Source organism: Alexandromys fortis, unplaced genomic scaffold (genome assembly GCF_014885135.2).
Source record: "Alexandromys fortis isolate MF-2015 unplaced genomic scaffold, M_Fortis_MF-2015_v1.1 scaffold_73, whole genome shotgun sequence".
NCBI classification, from domain to species: domain Eukaryota; kingdom Metazoa; phylum Chordata; class Mammalia; order Rodentia; family Cricetidae; genus Alexandromys; species Alexandromys fortis.
In genome coordinates, this window is record NW_026067959.1 from 3495557 (window position 1) to 3517088 (window position 21532).

Below are 21532 nucleotides of genomic sequence, written 5' to 3' on the forward strand. Positions count from 1 at the left end.
TATATAGTATTTTGAGGTCTAGGCTGGCCTCAAACCCTTGCTCCTTTTGCTGAAACCACCCTGTGCTGAGATTATAGGCATGTGCCACTGTGTCTGGCTAACTGAATGACTTTTAAATACTTCTGAATTTCAGGCCCACTTTAAAGTCTATTCAACCAGAATTTGGGAGCAAAGGGTCAATACAAAGGGTCAATATAATCTGTATTACTGTATGGTCCAAGGAAATGCAGAAAGAAGACCCCAGACTCAAATAGTATGTAAGAGCAAAGAGGGTTTATTAATATTCCAGCATGCATGAGGGGTCTTTCATCTGTACAAAATGGTGACGACCCTGAGAGGAATGTGCAGGCTCTTTTTAAGCACAGCTAAGGGGAGTTTTAGGGACAGTGAGGTCATCTCATGCATAATTGGTTAGGCAAGCAGCAGTTACACTAGTATACTTTTAATTGGCTGAGGGTTAGTCTTATCATTTTTGGACATACTTGTACAAACTTGGGCAAGTCTGGACGTGACTCAGAAGGGGGCTGATGGATTTGTCCCTGAGACATTGTGAGGCTGCCTTAGGCCCTGTGCTGTTCTCTCCCTTGTTCCCGACTGTAAGGAGATTGTGGATAAATAGCCCTTTGTTAGATGAGACACCTGTTTTGCCCTTCTCAAAAAACTGAAAGAAAGTTGTAAGAGTGGGAGAGTTTAACTCCTTCATTGCAAATAATCTCATGGTTTTAGACACTGATATAGTTAGAGGAGATATGGGAAACATGCCAGAATATCCTCTTAAAATTTCTATTTTTGTTACCTCATTTCATATTCATTTTTATTAGCAGCTAAAAAGCAACCACACAAATTTGTGGATCTCACGTGAGACCTCAGTGATGTATAGATTGTCACAGTATCCTCAAAAGGATCATGGAAGGCAGGTCTCTCTAGTGTTGGTTTTGTATAAGTCACTTAATTTTGTTTCCTTGACCATAATTCATATAACTTATTATTTGTTCTTTCTGCATGGGCCAACTCACAAGGCCATATGTGAATCTTCCTAGCAAGTGTTCAGGCAGAAACTTAGTTCAGAAGAGTGGCTTGTGGGTGCTCCTCCTATCCTGTTCTCTCATTTCCCCAACCGTTCCCACCCCTCTAGCCCTTCCCCTGTGGAAGCCCCAAAATGTGAGCCTATTTCCACCTTGTCTGAAGGTCAGAGAGTTTTAGCTTGTCCAAAGATGCTGACAACTAGTGTGGCTACCCACCCTAACCTAGGGTGTGGTTACTTGGTCTTTTTGACATTAAGATGGCCCGTACAGATAGATCCTGATCAATAATATTTAAGCATACTTCTCCTTCTTTTTGAGATAGGGGATTTGACCTTGGGAGTGACTGCCTTCATGATATTTGGTCTAGGGTAGGTTCACTGCTTAAACAACAGAATGCTTTTCTCATGGATTAATGGCTCGATGGCTCAAAGTATTGCAAGTAACTGTTCTAGTTGTCTTTATATCATGTTAGAGCAGTCTTTTGTCTTCTTCCCCCTGTTGTATTGGGGTATGGGAAATTAAGCGCAGGCAAATTTCAGTATTCACTGGAACTCCCTCCCAGCACGATCATATGTTTTCTGTCGCATCTTCATTCTCTTTACTTGTTTTTCTAATCCCTGTGCCCCTACCCCAATGAGTGGGACTTTTGTCGAAGTTGGTCTCTGACACTCCCCACCCTTCTCTCTCTTCTCTGTCTTGCTCTTATTTCCCCTTTCTCCCCTAATCTTCGTCCGGCAATTTTTAAATCTGTGTTTTGTTCTATCAGAGATTTTATACATTTAACTAAACTCTGGAATAGAGCGTGGCATAAGTCAACAGTTACTGCCCAAATATTTGTGTGTGCCATGATGATAGTCTTTGCACTGAGTTTGTATTTCTGTTTATTATTTTCACAATAGTGTTTGGTGGGAAGCATCACCCCAGACCCTGGCATCCATGGATCCAGTAGTCTGGAAGGTTTGGGTGGAAAGTTCCATTCCAAGCCCCTCCCCTAGGCGTTTCCTCAGTCCAGACTCCACCTCCAAGAAAACCCTCCAAACAGTGACCCCTCCTCAGAGATACTCAAGACCATTCCCACTGGGTATTTAAACAGCAACCCAGAGATCAAACACGTGGTTTCCCGGTCTTCCTTCCCCATCTTCTCTCTGAGGTCCTGGAAGGCCACTCAAGAGCGCTGGCATCCATTATACCCGGGCTTTTTCTCATTCGGTTTGATTTGGTCTGATTTGGATTATTGTGTTGGTGTAGAGGTTTATTGGGGTGCAAAAACTTTTCAAGTAGTACTAAAGTTCATCAAAACAGAACAAAATGGTAGTCAGTAGGGGATGAGGGGTGAGTAAAATGGGAGATTGCTCTTCATTGAGTATAAAATTTTAATTTCCAGGATCAATAAATCCTGAAGATCTGTTGTATCTGAGTATCTATAGTTGTTAATACTGTATTGTATAATTAAACATTCTTTTTAAAAAGCATTTAACACATTAAAAACACATTAAAATTTTTATGATAATTAAAAACACCCAAATAGCATGGGATAATTTGGCAGAAATCCCGACACAAGCGTAACTGGAGGAGGTACCACTATTGCGTTCTGTAGATGCTCTTTGAGGAGTGTGGATGGAAGCAGGATGGATATTATTTGATATTCACAAAGACAAAGGCAGACTTTCCATTTTATTTAGAATGAAACCAGCGTGGTGGAAATCAATCACTGACACACATGAAAAAGAGCGTGGTTCCTTAACAAAATGAGTTTGTTGGTTTTGTTTTTAATTTTCTCTCAAATTCAGGCATTTATTTATTTACTGCTGCCTAGACAGCAGTAAACAAAACGAGTCCTTAGGACACAGAAATATGCCCCAGCTGTAGCACAGGCTTCCTGCAGTCAGCTGCATCTGCAGATGAAATTGATCTGCGAGCTCATTTCACAACAAGAAGCAGGTGACTGGCAGATCTAAAAAACCCTTTACCATCTCAGTTCGCACTGGATGGGGCAAGCTGGCTTTTGATCCAACTCTGGTATTTCTTAGTCAATAGGGTGTAGATTCCAGGTTTGTTGGCAACGCCACATTTATAGCCCCCAGAGACGATGGCATGGAAGACACCTTTGCAGACCAAGGGGCCACCTGAATCTCCCTGGAAAAGGAAAATTGGCAGATATTTAGTGAGAAGCTGGTGAGGTTTCCTAAAGTCACTGTTTTCTTTAGTGTTATTAACTTTGGTTTCTCTATGACTCAGAGCCCCCAACACAGCCTCTTATTCAGAATAGGTTTTCTGTGTCTGTTTGTCTGTCTATCCCTGCTTCTCCCTGTGTTTGCATCTCTGTCTATAACCATGAATTGGTCTCTCTGCCCATTTTATGTCTCTGTTCTCTCTGCCCTACGTCTATGCACACAGCTCCCTTTGGTAATCAGTGGCTTCTGGACTTTGCTAGTTAAAGAGCAGAGAGTTTGAAATTTCCCACTGAAATAAAATAAAGCTCAAAATTGTGACTGTCAGTTTGACACCAGAGGGCTTAGAACCAAATTGTTGTTGAGACCAGGAGGAAAGAGAAACCGAGCACTGTAAATAACGCGATGGAAGGAACTGTGTTGGGCTTCCCTTATCTTTTCCTAGTTTTTGTTTTGTTTTTAATTTGTCACTTGCACACATTTGAAGATGGCTCTGTGTATGTAACTACCCGCCAACTGGGGGGATTTCAGAGGATCCACCCTAACAGAGTACACAACTGAATTCTGTCATAAGAGAAGCTGTTATTGAGGAGGTAGGATGGCCTTCTGGTCAAAGAGTTGGCCTTCAAATATGAGGACCAGTGTCTGCTGCTGGTCTCATGGCAAAGTGCAGGGCATTGTCAGGGCTAGTTAGAGTTGCTGTCCTGGTTAGGGGGGGTGGTGGTCTCAGGGAGTCTTCAAGCCAACCCAGCAAGGCTTACTCTAGTAGGATGCAAGTATTAAGCTCTTATTTTTAAAAACGAGTAATCTGGGACCAGCGAGATATAGCTCAGTTATAGCTTGCTTGTCACCAAGTCTGATGGCCTGAGTTGCGCCCCAGGACCCACATGGTGGAAGGAGGAACTTCCCACAAATTGTCCTCTGGCCTCCACATGTATGGTATGGACTGCATTTATGAGCCCACACATATAATATGTGAATAAATAAATACAACATAAGAATGGCTTTAAATTAGTAAGCCATCTACACTGCTTATTACTCCTCTAAAATGTGTACCCAGTGTTTTCTCACCATCTCTGTGCACAAAAATTCTGAAAGAGAATAACAGTTGCTTTTCGTTAACCAGTTTGAGGTCTGAGGACTTGTGTCCCCTCAATCATGGGAGCAATCCAGTCTCCCAAGGGTTAGCAGCCGAGGTAGGGATTTGCAAGATCATGCAGCAGGATTTCTCCCGAATGGGGTTAGAGCACTGATCAAAATCCCAGACTCCCTACCTCAGCCAGGTTAGGATGAAAACAGACAATCTACGAAGCAGAATGTTTTCCTCATGAGACCCCAGATCCACTACTGTCTTGCTCTGAACCTTCCAACTCCCAGAACAGTGAAAAACACATTTCTGTGGGCATTTTATCTTAGAAGTCCACGTTATTTAAGAAACGCAAACTGTATTTATGAGCTTCCAGCATATGCATCTTTTCAGTCTTCTCTGAGGATCACTTTAAAAAATGGTCCTTTGGTTGGGGGAGTTATTTTCTAATTATGTCCTCAGGGTTAGCAGACTTTCTAAGGATGGTAACGTCCTTCAGTGGACACCTGTAAAAATACAACCAGGTGTCTGACGGGACGAGCAAGTATTTAATGAGAGCAGCTTAATTGCTGGAGGAGTTCACACTGGTAGGTATGTAAGAGTAGGGGTACAGTAAAAGTACAAGAGTGGACAGTAAATTTTCAGAACTGTGGATCCTGTTCTCCACGCCTTCCCTCAGAGTCAGAAAATGCAAAAGTGACTGCGGTTCACTGGTCTCCACTTCCAATGAGGATGCTTAAAGTTGGTTGTTTTTAAATCTTTACTCTTTGAGGACCTCGCCACCCAGCTCCCAAATAAGCACACACCGAATCTTATTCTTACTTATGAATGTCCTGCCTTAGCTGGGCTGTTTCTAGCTAGCTTTTCTTAAATTATTCCATCTACCTTTTGCTTCTGGGCTTTTATCTTTCTCTATTTATGTATACCTTTTTTTCACTTCTTTCTCCGTGGTTTGCAGTGTAGCTTGGGTGGCTGTCTCCTGGAGTCCTCCTCTCCCTCTTTTTCTCCTTTCCCAACCCCTCTTCCCAGATTTCTCCTCCTATTTATTCTCTCTGTCTACCAGCCCCGTCTATCCGTTCTCCTGCCTCACTACTGGCTGTTCAGCTCCTTATTAGACCAATCAGGTGTTTTAGACAGGCCCAGTAACACAGCTTCACAGAGTTAAACAAATGCAACATAAAAGAATGCAGCAAATGTTCCACAGCATAAACAAACATAACATACCTTAGAATAACATTCCACAACACATGCTTACCTGGCAGGAATCCTTTTGGCCTTTGGCATTTCCTGCACATATCATGTCCCTGGTTATAACAGGTTTGCGGTTGTAATAGCTTTGGCTGTTGCAGCGTTTTCTGCTTATAATGGTAACAGTGACTTCTTGCAGGGTATCAGAGTTTTTTAACAGATCTGGGTTGGTGGCTCCCCAGCCAGTAACCTGGCATTTGGTTCCATCTCTAATATAGTTTTTGGATCTCAGTTGAAGCAGTTGGACATGCTTGTTGAGTTCTGCAGCAGTGTGAAGCTGAAAGATAGAAAACTAGGTAAATTATTCTTCCCCAGGGGTTTCTGCAGCTAGATCCCATTTGACCGTGCATTGGGTGTGTGGTCCCTCTGCCTCAGGAAGGCATCTCTTCCCCTCGAATCTCCTTTGGTGATGATCTGCAGCTGCATTTTTGGCTGTTGTTTTTCTCTGAATGTGATTTCCATTCTCCATGGAGCTCACTGATGTTTGGGGATGGAAGCATATACAGAGTAGGAGTTCCACCCAGTCTTGAGCAAACTGGCCTTTGCCCTGCCTTGGAGGGTTTTCTGTGGAATGGCATGTATAGGTCATGACTTTGTGGGCTGGGCTGCTTCCTGCTGGATAGGGCCCCTGAGTATGGTCTAGACCACATTTGGGCTGGACAAAGTATGGTCTAGACTAAGTTTTAACTCATTTCTGATTCCCTGAAGTCCCTTAATTGGCTCTGTTACATAAACAACTCTTGTAGTTTTCAGTCGCTAGTGTGAAAAGCATTTGGGGAAAAGCATTTCCTGGGGATCCTTGGAGCTGCTGACATGTTGCTCTTCTGCATGGGGAGCAGTACCATTGGTTTCCCTGGCATAAACATGTCTCTAATGCATTTGTGGTTTTTGTTTTCTTTTCACGGGAGTATATGGGGTAAGATGAGCCTTCATAGAACATTTCAGTTACCTCAAACACAGGGAGGGTGCTGCCCAAATGCTTCCATGTAGCTGATTAACGGGGTGATCTTGTATGAGAATATTGAAGAGACAGAGGGAGGCAAATCTACCTACCTTTATTAGCATGATGTCATGTGATGTGAAATCTGACAGGGATCTTGAGAATGGGATGAGTCTTTTAATCTCCAATGTTTGTTTCGTGGGCTCATTCTTTGAAAGAGAATGTGCTCCCAAGACCACTGTGGGAGAGTGGCCTCTAGGAAACCTAAAAGAGCAAAGAAATTGGAGGTAACACAATGATGTGCAAACCCAACAGTCATAGCGGGAGATGGTGGAGGTCACACGCATGAAAGACCAAGGACAGAGTCCAAGGAGACCTGCTTAGGGCCAGGTGAAGCGACGGAGGCCCCAGTGGATCTCATCACACATCTCTGGCTTCTCTGTCAGTGTGCTCCATTCCTAGAGCTGCTGCATCCTTCCAACACTGTGTTTAGATAAATAAGGTGAGGCCTCGGGTGCCTGCTGGCTCATCTGTTCATGAGATTCATTCTAGAAAGCCTGGGCCTATTACAGATCAAGCAAATACATGGGAGTACATTCATAGCCCATGATGAAAATAGAAACGATTTTGTTTGGGGCGTTTTGGCTGCATGTTGCAACCATTTGTGTATTACAGATATTTCCTCTTGTAGTGTATTTATGAAAGCCATTTCAAATAATTTTTTTAGAACAAGGATGTGCTAAAAATGCCCTAGAGGTGTAGCTCGGTGGTAGAGCCCTTACCCACCTTGCACAAGGTCCTGTATTCAAGCTTTTGTGCACACACACACAGACATACATGCATGCACGCGCGCGCGCACACACACACACACACACACATTAAAAAAAAAAACCAATCAACCAAACAAACAAAAACAAGGAAAAAAGAACAAAGAAAAGAAAGAAATATATGTCAGTGCAATTTCCATCATGCAGTGGGGGCAGAGGCAGAATTATTACACATTTCTATATAATCCAACTGGGTTACATAGAAAAGCCTTGTCTTAAAAACCAAACAAAAATTTGTATTTATTTGTGATAAAACTCCGTTTTTTTTTCAACTTGAATCAATTTCTGCAGGATACAGCAGAAACACATACACATATACACACAGATTTGTGTTCTTAAAAATCAAGAAGGGCACAGGAATCTAAAGGGCATGAAAGGAGTGGCTGTGTAGGTCCTGAGGATGCGCAAGGCAGTGGGGAGGGTTTGCAGGCGGCAGACCTAGGTTCAGAGAATGCGCATGGGACTGCAGTGGGGGAGGGTTCCCATGTGGCAGACCTGTGGCTGCCTGGAATTACCACTTCTAATTTTCTACCAAAAGAGCTTATTTTGGGAATTCCAGCTCTATTTGCTGAAAAGTTTGCCTATTGCGAAATCGGAATGGGGATGGAATTTCTCAGAGGACATGGATTAGATTTCCTTGGATGGATTCAAACTCAAATCCAACTTGCCCACTAAACCCAAAGCTCTGGAGGGAGAGGAAGATACAAAATCCCCAGGACCTCCGCTGGGACAGGAGAGTGGGTGTGTCTGTAAACAGCACTCCAAAGGACAGCTGTGAGGTACCAACACCTCTGGGGAAGGTAGATGCTGGTGAAGGAGACGCTCGTTCATCTTTCACCCAGTTCCTCCACTATCTGCTGACTTTGAAATGTTAGAGCTACTTTTGTATCCACTGTGACAGGCTAATAAGCCCCATGCAGATCAATATGCTCTTTGGATTTTCAGCTGTGATAGGTCCCATCATGGTCAAGTCTTCTGCCCATGGAGTAAATGAAATGTCCTGAGTTCTAGGATTCTACCTCTTTAAAATCTTTTTTCTTAAAAAAAAAAAAAAATTACACACACACACACACACATTGTATGTATGTACTATGGTGTGCACATAGAGGTCTTTCAGGACTTAGCTCTCTCCTTCCCACGTGGGTCCCAGGGATCCTTCAGGTGGCTAGGCTTAATAAGGGTCTTTTACTTACTGAGCCATCTCTCTGGACTCCATGTCTTTATCTGTGTCTAGATGTGAATTCACACAAGAGAAACCTAGTACCAGCGTCATGCATTTGCACATCACAGGGGTTTTCCAAGAGTGGCCTTTAGCACCTGGAGGTACTTGTGTGCAGTTTCCTGAGTCCCATCCTGGCTGCCCTGTCATGGAACTGCAGAGTAGAACCCCGGTATTGCTTGTCATACATTTCTTCTCTTTCACAGATGGCTGCCAAGATGGCCTCAGTGGAGCCCCACAGTGCCCTCCTCAGTTTTAAAGCCACTGGGCCGCACAGCCCTCATCAATCATCTAACTGGTTCAAAGTGACCATCTCACACTTAGAGGATGCAGGAGCCAAGCTCAGGGCTCATGTCCCAACTCTAGTGCTCTTCCCTGGACGCTTCTTTTGCCTTGTATCAGGCTTTACTTCAGCTTGCTTCTTAGGCCAGCCTGTCTTGATGCTAAGCAGAGCCTGTTTCGACCAGCTCCTGAGGTCTGGCATCAAAGGCAGGGTTTCTATTTCTTGGAGTCTCTCTTGGCTCAGATAGAGAAAAGCTGCTGGCTGTCAGAAAGCATAAATATTCCCAGTCCTATCCCATCCACACAAGTGGACCATCATGTTTATTGCTTGGTTATTACCATGGAAGGCTGCAAGGACAATATAGCAATCCTCAACAACATGTGTTAAAGCATAAGCTATGTCTTCCTCTGCTTCCTTCACTGGAACAGCAGCCAAGTAGGTGGGTGAGAAGACGATCCTCATTTTATAGACGAGGAAGTTGGGGGTCAGGTAAGTAGACGAGGAAGTTGGGGGTCAGGTAAATTAAAAATGTATTAGGTGGAGGCTCTGGGATGCACATCCAGGCAGGATTAGAACTCTTGGTGTGGGCTGGGGATGTAGCTCAGTGGTGGTAGAGCACTTGCCTAGCAGGCACGAGCCCTCAGGTTCAATTCTCCAGCACCACACAAACAAAACCAAAAACAGTTGCATTGGTTTGCCTCTGCAGCTTGGTGGTGCACGGCTGTGAAAGAGGTCATGGAGGATTCCATTTGATAACTTGTTTAGGCACATGAGAGGGAGAAAGAAGGGTCCAGGGAGCGAAGCGGGTCAGTAAAAAGAGCCCAAAGTTTTCTCCTGATGATTTAAAACATTGAAAAGTAGACAATTCAAGAGTATTTTTTTTAAAAATGTATTTCCTTTACGTTTGTTTCTTTCTTTGTAGACAGGCTCTTCCTGGGTGCTCCAAGCCAGCCTCAAGCCAACAATCCTCCTGCCCTGGCTTTCAGAGTGCCACCATACCCGGTATCCGTTTCCTTCTAGGTTTGATGGGATAACTGCCAAGGCACGAAGGAAGGCTGGAGCAGATGGGTGCTGAGAGGGAGCCTTCCTCCCAGATTTGCCTCTCCCTGTCACCGTGCCGAAAGGAAGGGTTGGCTTAGTCAACTGTTCCCCCAGGAGCCTCGTGAGCACATTTGTGGGATGCCACCATTGAGCTGTTTCATCAATATTTTGAATTTCATAAGGCTTAATATTTTTCCAAGCACTGATCTGCCTACATTTTTACACCCAAATGTCCCCTGTGGAAATTCGATCCACATACTTCAGAGTCATTTATATGCCAGCCATTTAAAATGATATTTAGCAAGATCTTCTAAACTCCAAGACCTCTCTTCAGGTCTCCCTCAGCCTCTCCTCCTTCCTTCTCTCCCTTCCCCTTCTATTATTTATTATTGTTATTATTCTTGTTATTGTTGTTGTTTTTTAAACAATCTCTTCCCCCCAATTTGGGATATACTTTTCTTGAATTAAACCCATTAGACAAATTTTCAGATGTAACTTAGTACCGTCTACCTTCATCTATCTTCCTGCTGTGACTTCACACGCCCTGTACCAGGTCTCACGCTTAGCCCCCAATCCAAACCCTTTCTTTCTTGCCCCTTCCCACCAGCGTCTGCTGAACAGTCTACATTCAGCTCCTTGTCTGGTGAGCTGTGAGTGAGAACCAGAAGCCTACCTGGAGAGGAACAAACCTCACCTTGAGTGAGATTTTCTTGTGATGTGGGAAGCAGGACAGAAGGGAGGGGTGCATGGGTGAGTAAGGATACGAAACTGGAATCCAGCAACTTGCTCTTTAGAAACCGTGTCTTTTCGCTATTTTCAGGTCCTGGAGCTCCCAGCAGGGTTCCATCAAAAGGCAGCAACTAGACAATATCCTTAAAGCAGGGAGTCAAGACAGTTCAGTTGTTCTGTCTAGATGGTGTTGATGTCTGGATAGCAATTTTTGGAAGCTAAGATCGATTTTTTTTTTTTGAGACAGTGTCTATCTATCCCTGGTTGCTGTGAAGGTAGCAATCAGCAGGTAGATCAGACTGGCCTTGAACTCAGGCAGATGTGATCGCCTGCCTCTGCCTCTTGAGTGCTGGGATTAAAGGTGTGTGCCACCACTGCCCAGCTAACTTTTTGTTACTAGATTTCTTCATTTTATTTTATGTTTGAGTGTTTTGCTTGTATGTATGTCTGTGTGCCACATGCAAGCTTGGTGCCTGCAGAGATCAGAAGAAGACATTGGACCCCTGGAACTACAGTTAATGGATGGTTGTGAGACACCACGTGGGTGCTGGGAAGCAAACCCTGGTTTTCCCTAAGAGCAGCGGGTGTTCGTAAGCACTGAGCTATTTCTCCAGTCCCTAAGACTTATTCTTAAGTGAAGGGCTATCGTGTTTTAAGGGAAAGAGAAGATGATCAGGGATCCCAGGCAAGAAGCTTAAAGAAATAAATATGCGAACAGAAGAAATGAAATCAGAAAACTCAAGCGAACACCATCAGCTCTCTACCGACAACATCCCAAGACAGATTTTATACATCATCTTAAACTGAAGGGACCTGGGGGCGGGGTGCTGTCCTCCATGGTCAGAGAAGCTGCCCTTTAAATATCCCCATTCCCGCTGACCTGCTCCGGATCACTTTTTAGAACCCCTCTATAATAGTTTCCCCCTCAAGGGAAGTTGCTGTCTCTTATTGTTGTGATTTCCAAAGTGTGGTCCTCAGATGTCTAGGGTAAAGCATAAGGCTGAAGAACTAGAGAATCTGCAAATCCTTTGCCAATACTCACAGTGTTGTCTGCAATATATCTGTGCTTTCGAAAAATGTCAAATATTCTGAAATATCTAAATAAAAACACCAATTCTCAAAACCCCATGAAACAGGATACAGTAACCTCCCCTTGGACACAGGCTTCCTTTCAGCACTTTCAGTTGCTTGTGGTCAACTGCTGTTGAACACTTCATGGAACATTCCAGAGATAAGCAGTACATACATTCTAAATACTTACTAGAGTAGATCGTTTTAATCGTTCTCTTTTATCGCCGTCGTTCATCTTACTGCTCTTAATTCCTGGAGTAAGCTTTGTCTAACGTGTGTGGTTCTTCCTAGTCACCGAGAGCCTCACACACGGAAAAGCACAGGGGACTCACCAAGAGTAGCAGTGGGCTGCTGTCAGCACCCACTGCGGATGAATCAGGACTCCTCCACAGATGTGACGGCCTCGGTACTGGATGGAAGCCATAAACGGCCGGGAATGTGGCGGTACCTCTCTCCCTCCAATAATTTCAGTGCGGAAACCTGTAAAAGTGAGCCGAGAGATTTCACGTGGCCCAGCGGTGGCATCTAATCCTTCAGACAGCAGGCACCATTGTCACAATACTCTTTTTCAAGACCAATACAACAGCAGTGCTACCCAATAGTTGTTATACTTTGCCTGGCTAGCAGGTGAGAGGGAAATTACAGTTTACAGTGTAACAGTGTAATCACTAGAGTCATATCATATTCATATGATATGTTCACATGTGGCAGGAGCAGAAGATACTTACACTCTGAGCACAGATAAACCCCGGCAGTCAGGACAAACAGAGCAAATGGAGAAAGCCTCATATTTACGATACTTCTGCGTTAAGGAGCACAGAGGAATCACTTTGCTCAGCGACCGATGAAGAAGATGCTGAAGAGGGTGGGGTTTTTCTCTCTTTCTTACTTTCCTTTTTCCTTATAAGCTTCTCACCTCACATGCTCCAGAGGGTAGAGCTTTCACACCCAAGTTTTCGAAGTAACTATCAGTTTGGGGAGTTTCCGGTCTGTGCTGCCAGTGTACCATGAAGAACTCATTTCTGGATGAGTGCCCTTGGTACAAATGGTGAAAGAATAGAAAATACCCAGGCTGGTAAGACCCCCATGTATTGTAGACAGTTTCAAGATGGTCCTTGCTCTAAATCAGTGGTTCTCAACCTGTGGATCATGATCCCCTTGAGGTCACATATCGGATATTTACATTAGGACTCCTAACAGTAGAAAATTACAGTTCTCAAGTATCAGTGAAATAATTGTATGCTGTATGTGTGTGTGTGTGGGGGGGTCGCCACAACATGAGGAACTGTATTGCAGGGTCACGGCACTGGGAAGGTTGAGAACCACTGCCCTAGAGCAATACTTCTGTTTCCCCTGGCATGAGATGGTGATCACCAGGCTTAATTCCTCTCACCTTTCATTTGTGCATTAGATTCCTGGTGGGGACGCGGGGCCCGCACAGATCCTAGGGGCTCTCTGGTGCGGCTTAGCTGCAACCTGAACACCATCCAAAGAACCCATACGTTTCCCAGCAAGTACAGCCCTTGTCTTGCCGCTCTTTAAATATGACCAGAGTTGGTTACATTTTACTTACATTTTTTGGAGATTTAATCATGTTACTAAAGGAGAATATTGGCAACACTTTTTTTTATTCAAATTGTCTTTGACTTAATTTTAATTGAAAATGACCACATGTTTATCCAGGGCCTTAATAATGTATTTTAAAAGGCAAGGACTGTATTTTGTCATTCTTCCCAGGAAGAGATGACAATGCAATGCCAGGCCTTTTAGTGGACATTATCTTGATCAGACTCAGGATTCTGTCCACACTGAAAACGCAAGTCCATACAGGACAAAGTAGATGCAAATATACATAGGTAGACTAGGCTCGGGAGCCCTAATATTTTCCAGAAACTCTTACCAAAACTTGCATAGTTTTTAGTTGTTTTTTAAAAAAAATTATAAAATCTGTTTTCTATTTTTAAAAAAAGAAAACCAAAACTGTCATGGTTGGTAGATGGCAAAAGAATACCTACATTATTGTTTTTCTTTGACAAGAAAGCAGAAAAAATAATTACTATCCATTATACAGCATAATTTAATGATATATAAGTTGAATGTCAAGTTATTTCCCAAATTCTCTCTACATGATCATTTGCATCTTCCTGTCTATATCTGTGAGGAAGGTGGGGCGGAAATTATATTTAAGCTACAATCGAAGACATAAGCCCAGAGAGATTCATTTGTCCAAGTCCACAGTGTTGGAACTGAGCTAAATTTCACCCCTCACCTGCAGAAGCGTGGATGTTAAGAAGCATAAGTCAGAACACAGCACCAGATAGCTAGTGTCGCATTTTCATTATACAGGGGTGCAGTCACAGCAAAGCCGTCGACTTCCTGCTAGGGAGAGCAAAAGGTGAGAAAAGCCACAGGGTTATCCAACGGAACCTGTTAGCACCCCAGAATGCCCCGTGAACTGTCAAACGACCTCCGTTAAGCAGAGCCCTTGTGTGCCGTCTTTCCATGTTGCCTGTAGGCATGATCACAACTGTTCTCTGAGGTAATAATACCGGGAGCAGAAGGCGAGTGGATGTAACAGTGATTTGAACGTAAGGAAGAGGTAAACTGTAAAGAGCAGATTTAGGATGGCGTGGTTGAAACATCACTCCTGGCTTACGTCTTTATAGTAAGGACACACAACTGCATAGCTTTTATTGAAGATGGCTGAACACTTTCAGCTGTGTTTCCAGGGAGGCGGCTGCCTCTTCGTCCTGTTTTATGGATGGGGAAACTGAAGCCGAGATTGTCTAGATAGCCCAGCTCACGGATTGCTCCTAAACCCTATGTGCTGGCTTCAGACTTCACATTTCCTTCAAGCGAACCACACTTTCCGCCCTGCTCCCTCTGAGAAGCCCCTGGCTTAGACACTGCAGGAGGCAGGCTGGTCGTGCAGAAGGGAAAAAGGATTTGGTCTTGCACACTGCAATTAGACATGGGTGAGATTTAGTTCAATTGCGAAGATCGGCTCATGACTCTTTCTTGTAGTTGACCTGGAATTCTGAGAATTGCGTTGGTTTAAAATAATGAGTTTCTGGGTTTTGGCTTTAGCCCCCTGCACTGGTTAATAGTATCATTTGTTATTGTCTTTGGGATCCTGGGTTTGAAGATAGCGGGCTGTGTAATATGATGAACTGGGTCATCTCATTGATTTCTGGGTGTTGGTTTTTGCTCTGTTGAGTCTGCTGCGGGGAGAGCTGTGTTTGCTTTGGAAGGCGCTTACAGCAGCTGGACTAGTCTGAGCAAGTGCACGGCACTCAGCCTGTGGCTGGCTCTCGCGGGTCTCTGCTGTGTTGTGTAGCTGTCACTGTGAGCCGCAGTGAGAGATGTTTTTGACACTCCTGCCTTTTAGGGGAACCTGATAGACCAGCTGTCCTGATTGTCCCCCTGGGGCTGTCTTTCATAGCCCAGGCACCTGCGTGCAGACTCACAAGCCACACTCTTTAGGGGCTGAGTCCCTTGAAGAGTGGCTGCAAACTTGTGCCAGTCTGAGACCTGTTGATGACTCACTAGCAGATAGACAAGGACAGAAACTGAAAATGAGTATTTGGAAAATTACAGCAATTCAAATGGGCTCTATGATAATTTTTAAATGAAACATAATTTGTTGAATTTAATAATGTTAGGCAAGTCTTTTATATACCTTTGTTATTTGATTGTTTCATTCATTTGTATTGTATAGAAGTGTTAGACCCTGATGGACCAAAAGTAAAAACATGTTAAGAACACACACACACACACAGACACAGACACACACACACACACACACACACACACTCACAGCCTTCCCCAGTGTAGGAAGCACAAGGAACACTGAAGACACGACTCTGGAGTAGATGAGTGTCCAGCCTTTCTCACTGATTCCCTTTCTGTGTCTTTTGCAAAGCTGATTGAAAAAGATTTATTTTAGTTTTTATTCTGTAGATTTGTATCTGTCTATGTGAGAGGTATGTGCCTATGGAGTGCAGGGACTAGAGGAGTCAGAAGAGGGCGCTAGATCCCCTGGAGCTCGAGTTACAGGTGGTTATGAGTCTCATGATGTGGATGCTGGGAACTGAACTTGGGCCCCCTGGAAGAGCAGAAAGTTCCCTAACTGTTGAGCCATCTCTGGAACCCCTTTTTAAAAATTACTTTAAATTACATGTTTGTTTGTTTGTTATGTGTGTGTGTGTGTGTGTGTGTGTGCAGCCACATGTGACACAATATATGTGTGGAGGTCAGAGGACAATCTGTGGGAGTTAATTCTCTTCTTCTACCATGTGGATCCAGAAATTGAACTCTTGTCAGGTTGTCAGGATTGGTTGCAAGAACCTTTACCCACTGAGTCATTTACACCCCCCATCACACACACTTCAGCCTCTTTTGAAAGAACATCTCATCACTGTGGTGTTCAAGACTTTGTGGCCCTCCCAGCCTTAGAAACCTGAGATTAGCCTTTAGGAGTCTTTTGTTGAGTCCCCCTCTTTCGAGCCACCACTGAGGGTTGATCTCTGTTTGAATTATAGTTTAACTAATTTGATAAGTGAATCTGCTAGCAATTGCGGTGAAACTATTTGGCAATTGAATTTGGGAGGAACATTGGGGTGCTGTATACTAATATAATGTTGAAAGGTCCAAAGGATGTGTAAGTCCTATAGCCAGCTTACTCTTACAAGGTCCTTAAAAACGAATGATCTTAAGAACAATTGAAAAAAGAAAGAAAACAAAACAAACAAACAAACAAACAAAAAACAAAACAAAAACAAAAACCCAGGGCCCCCTTAGCGTCAGAACTGTGCTTAGCATAAATCCGTGCAGAGAAGCGGGAGACTGGGCCTGGGCTTGTTCTCCAGCTGTTAGACGCCAACACTTTGGAAGACTGCAATGTGCTTTCTCTGGGGTAGTGATGGTGATGAAGGTGGGAACAAAATTGATTTGTTTTGCCTTTCTCTACTTCAGGTTTCAATCAGAACACATTTTGCATTATTAATTATTTTATTTAACATTGAGAATTATTTTTGAGTTCACCACCGAGTTAAGAAGCACAAGGAGCAGTTTTGCACCTTCCGGTTTCAGCCCTTCCCCAGTCCTGTCTGAACTAAGGGTGAAGAGGAGAGCTGCTCCGAGGTCTTGGTAAGCAAAGGCCATGGACAAATAGGACCTCAAGGCAAAGTGGGCTGCCCGCTGGAGAGGCTTGTCTGTTTGTCCAGCATCTCCCTCGGTCCGTCTCCAGCCTTCAAGGCGTTATTTTGTGATTCCTCTTTCTCTTCTTCTTCAGGGTGGCCTTGGATTCCATTGTGTGAGTTCAAATGTTATGGGAGAGATGGGGAAAGTCCCACAGAGGGTGGTCCCTATGATGTCACTGGACCCAAGGCAGGTCATTCACACTGTCTGCAATGTTTTTCCTAAAAGATTTACACATGTGAGAATCCTGTCAGGAGGGATTGACTGCCAAGGGAAGGTCAGCAGCCTTGACCGCCCATCCAGACTCTAGTTTTACTGGAACACAGGCCTTGCATAGAGGAAGGTGAACACTGTTTGAGCACAGTAGGGTGTTAGGAAGAAAACTAGGGTCACTCTGTAAGAAAAGCTAAAGGGAAAAGTGTACAGGAAAGGACTTAGTGATAAAAACAGAACACTCACCCTTAGATTCACCCTGTAGAAAGACTGTAAGAGTCAGAAGACCAGAAGGTCTGTTGTGAGACTGTGTCTTCTACAGGCTGAAATTTCAACCATTCGTCTTTTAAAACAAGACCCGAATGGTGACAACGCCAGTTGACATGCCAACATGGAAGGGGGAAATCACACAGGGCTCCACCCCTAGATAAAGAGAAGTTAGCAACCGCTGAGAGGAGAGTTGGTTTTCCCCAGGGGTGACTCCTCTTATTGGTTATCCATACTAAATGGTTATGCCCCAACACAGACCAAATGAACTCGGTATATTGTATTTATATATTTATTCTCTTTCTCACACACACATATCAATAAAAAATTAAGGAAATATAGGCTATGAATTTGAAATGGCATTAGGAAGATATGGGAAGGGATGAAGGGAGGATAAGGGGGGGATGATTAAATATAGCACATATACATGAGATTTTACAATTAATGTAATAAAAGAAGAAAGCAGAGGCGGTAAGGGAAAGAAAAGGAAGGAACACATTATTAAGGAGAGAAAAACCAATCCACCAAAGATGGCAGAGCTTATAATGTGCCAGTCTATTTGTATTTGAACAGCTCAGATGCTGTGAGATACATCCCATGCCTAATATGCTAACATTTTATTTAATAGAAGCAGGTCTAGTAAAAGGAGCGAGCCTGTCATTGAAAGCTATTGAATTGTTTTTCTAAATGATTTCATAACAAAGTCATGGGAGGTAGAATAATAGGTAATTTAAGGTGCTAAGTTCATCACCAAGAGAAACATAGCAATTACTATGGTCAACTCAGAACTCAATAAATATTATTTATTTATTAATTTGATATTTCATGATTTTCATTAGGAATTAATTAATCTAGAAATTTCCATGCAATTCTAGTCACAGTAGGCAGAGTTAGGATATGTAGCTTGGTGATAGAGTGGTTGTATAAGTATGATAGACATACATTTCCCAAGGCTGTTGATTAACCAAATAGACAAATGTGTGAGTGAGGACACACACAGGTTACCTGCATACACACAAAGACATACACAGATACACACAGACACAGACACATACACAAAGAGACACACATACACACAGACACACAGACACAGACACACACACAGGCTAGCCTTCAGCTTGTTCTCTTCCCTTTTCCTGCTGGATCTGGAATTACAAGCACGTGCCGCAGCATCTAGCCCCATCTTACTCTTTACCACAAATAATTCTGGTTGGAGCAAAATTTTCCTATGAAGGAATTAACACATTATAAATCTTAAGTAATTTTACTTAAGTAAATTAAAATAATGTTTAAGAGGAAAGCAGTCAAAATTTAAGAGGAAAAGCAGTCAAAATTTAAGAGGAAAGCAGTCAAGATTCAATACTGATAAAACATTTGAGTTGAAAATATACACCCTTATTAATATCTTTAATATACAGAAAGCCCTTTTGAATTGATTAAAGCACATTTCATATTTTGCAAGACTTAAAGTCTGATATACAAAGGACATAAACCATCTTAAGTACTGATGGAAAGCCCATATGGAGAGAGAGAAAGAGAAAGCAGTAAAAGCAGAGTCTATGAAATCTTCATTCCTATGACAGCTCACTGGATGCCATTATAGTACAATTCTGATATCTATTTAAAATTTGAACTTTGTGAACCCATTTTCCAATGACAACTTTCTCAATTCCCCTCCTCTCTTAAATCCAGAGTCCACACTTTCTGTTCTCACCAGAATTTCAAATCACATTCCTTTGTTATTTAGCAGAGTTCACAATGAACCTCCTTATGCATGCATTTCTTCTCACTTTATTCTCACAGAAAGAGAAAATGTGTTTGGTTTTTCCAAAAATAAAAACAAGTCAGGAGGTACCGCTGCCTATAGGGATGCAGGGATTCTGATCTCACCATTGCCTGGCCTCCAAGGTTGCCTTTTATTTGAATTCCGTGTGGAACTCCCAGACATTGTACCTCTTACATCCAGTATGTCTCTTAATTAGATAACTGTCGCTATGACAAAACACCATGACCAAAAGCAACTTGGGAGGAGGGAGGGTTGTAGATAGGAACTTGGAAGGAACCTAGAGGGATGGGCCTGAGAGCAGGGACCAAAGCAGAGGCTGGGGAGGAACACTGCTTACTGGCTAGTCCTTCATGGCTTGCTTGGCTGGCTTTCTTATGACACAGGACCACCTGCCCAGGGGTGGCACTGCCCCAGTGGGCTGGACTCTCCTCTATCATCAGCAATCAAGAAAATGCCTCAGAGACTTGCCCACATGCAATCTGATGAAGGCATTTTTTATTTTAAACCTCAGTTGAGGTTCCTGTTAGGAGTCGACCCTACCTTGTGTCAAATTAACAAGAACAACAACAAAACACCTAACTAGAACATGGAGCCTATAAAACCAGTATCACATGGAAAATACCAATCTGTTGCTGGCTTGAGTAGAAACTGAGACTCCTTGGCCTCAGAGTACTTGGACAACTGAAGAGAAGGACATGAATCCTAGGGAAGACTCGTCCTAGCCAGCCCTGTGAGGCAAGGTACCCTAGAACAGTGGTTTTCAGCCTTCCTAATACTGCGACCCTTTAATACAGTTCTTTGCATTGTGGTGACCCCCAACCGTAAAATTATTTTTGTTGCTACTTCATAATTTTGCTGTTACCATTCATAGTGTAACTAACTATCTGAGAGTTCCAATGGCCTTAGGTGACTGCAGCTGGCTGAGAACCACTGCCCTCAAGGTACTCTTTTTTTTTTCTTTTCGTGGGTGGGGGATCTTTTCAAGGAGTTTACTCTTTGTATCTTTGAGCCCACAATGAATGAGTTGTGTCCTATTCCCGAGATGCCCTTGAAAGTAAGGCATTTGGCTTCTTTACCATGCCCCAATCTTCCTCAGCAGCCATACTTCCCTTGGCCCAACTTTACACACACTCTTCTACTCCTGAGTACAAATTTCTCAGCCATTTCTGCTCCACTTTTTACTCACAGCTCTCAACTGTAATTCTGGTTAAAAGCAGCCATCAAGGTCCATTTCCTAGTCCAAATGCTGGACTGCCTTAAAATGTCCTCCTTCTAGACATGAATTACCACTGTACTGGCTGCTTTTGTGTGTCAACTTGACACAAGCTGGAGTCATCAAAGGGGAAGGAGCCTCAGTTGAGGAAATGCCTCCATGAGATCCAGCTGTAAGGTATTTTCTCAATTAGTGATCAGCTCAAGGGCCCAGCCCATAAGGGGTGGTGCCATTCCTGGGCTGGTGGTCCTGGGTTCTATGAGAAAGCAGGCTGAGAAGCCAGGGAAAACAAGCAAGTAAGCAGTACCCCTCCATGAGCTCTGCATCAGCTCCTGCCTCCAGGATCCTGCCCTGCTTGAGTTCCTGTTCCCGACTTCCTCCAATGATGGAGTATGATCTGGAAGTGTAAGCCAAATAAACCCTCTTTCCCCAACTTGCTTTTAGGTTGTGATGTTTCCTCACAACAATAGAAACACTAACGAAGACAAGCACACTACTTTTAAATCCAGCCTCCTGCAAAGTCTCAGGACGCAGCCAAATTATGGAGACATTCTTGGCCTGAGCAGACCTGTGGATCTCTTAGTGAAGTTGGAATGCATACACTACACCCTGATACCTTATGAACCTTCCTGAGAGCATTGCATTCTGTCCTGCATAAAGCTGCAAGGGAGCGAAAGGTTGGAGAGACAATTATGCCAAATTAGGCACTTAGTCAAGCGCTTGCAAATTGTGCATTGCAAAAATATCCGTAGTTGTTTATTTAGAGCCATTATCTCTCAACTTTAAATATTAAAGTGCTTTATTTCCTACATATTTTCTTTACCCCAGTAATATCAGGAACTGGAGACATAATAGAGTCATTTTGAGTAAATGTCTCCAAAGGGAATTCACAATGCTAAAATCAAAATAACATAAAAAAAATTCTAAATTAAGATTTTCATTGTTTCCATCCACAAAATTTTGAGGTTGGGAACCTTCTCTTTCTTTCCCCTGGTGTTCAAGATAGCAGCCATATTTCATTGTGAGGGATCTGATGCCAATAGTTGAATCAGGCTGTATTTTAATTTAGTATTTCCTTCAGACATTCTTTGAACATGTGTCAACAGGAAAGAACATGTTTCAAAACACACTTCTGCTCATTCCTTGCTTGATAAACCGAGTGATGTTCAGTATATGTCTTTAACTCCCTCTGTGTTTCTGGATTTTGACTATA

General features: G+C 43.2%; 1 protein-coding gene across 1 annotated transcript; it reads right to left on the reverse strand.

Moving 5' to 3' along the window:
* Positions 1-2686: 2686 nt before the first annotated feature.
* On the reverse strand, positions 2687-12491 carry Gzmk (granzyme K). Its single transcript, XM_050152820.1, has 5 exons — positions 12370-12491; positions 11974-12121; positions 6585-6735; positions 5539-5808; positions 2687-3161 (listed from the first exon to the last, which is right to left on the reverse strand). The coding sequence occupies exons 1-5, from the start codon at positions 12428-12430 to the stop codon at positions 3000-3002; spliced, it is 792 nt and encodes a 263-aa protein (XP_050008777.1). The 5' UTR covers positions 12431-12491; the 3' UTR covers positions 2687-2999.
* Between the last annotated feature and the right edge of the window lie 9041 nt (positions 12492-21532).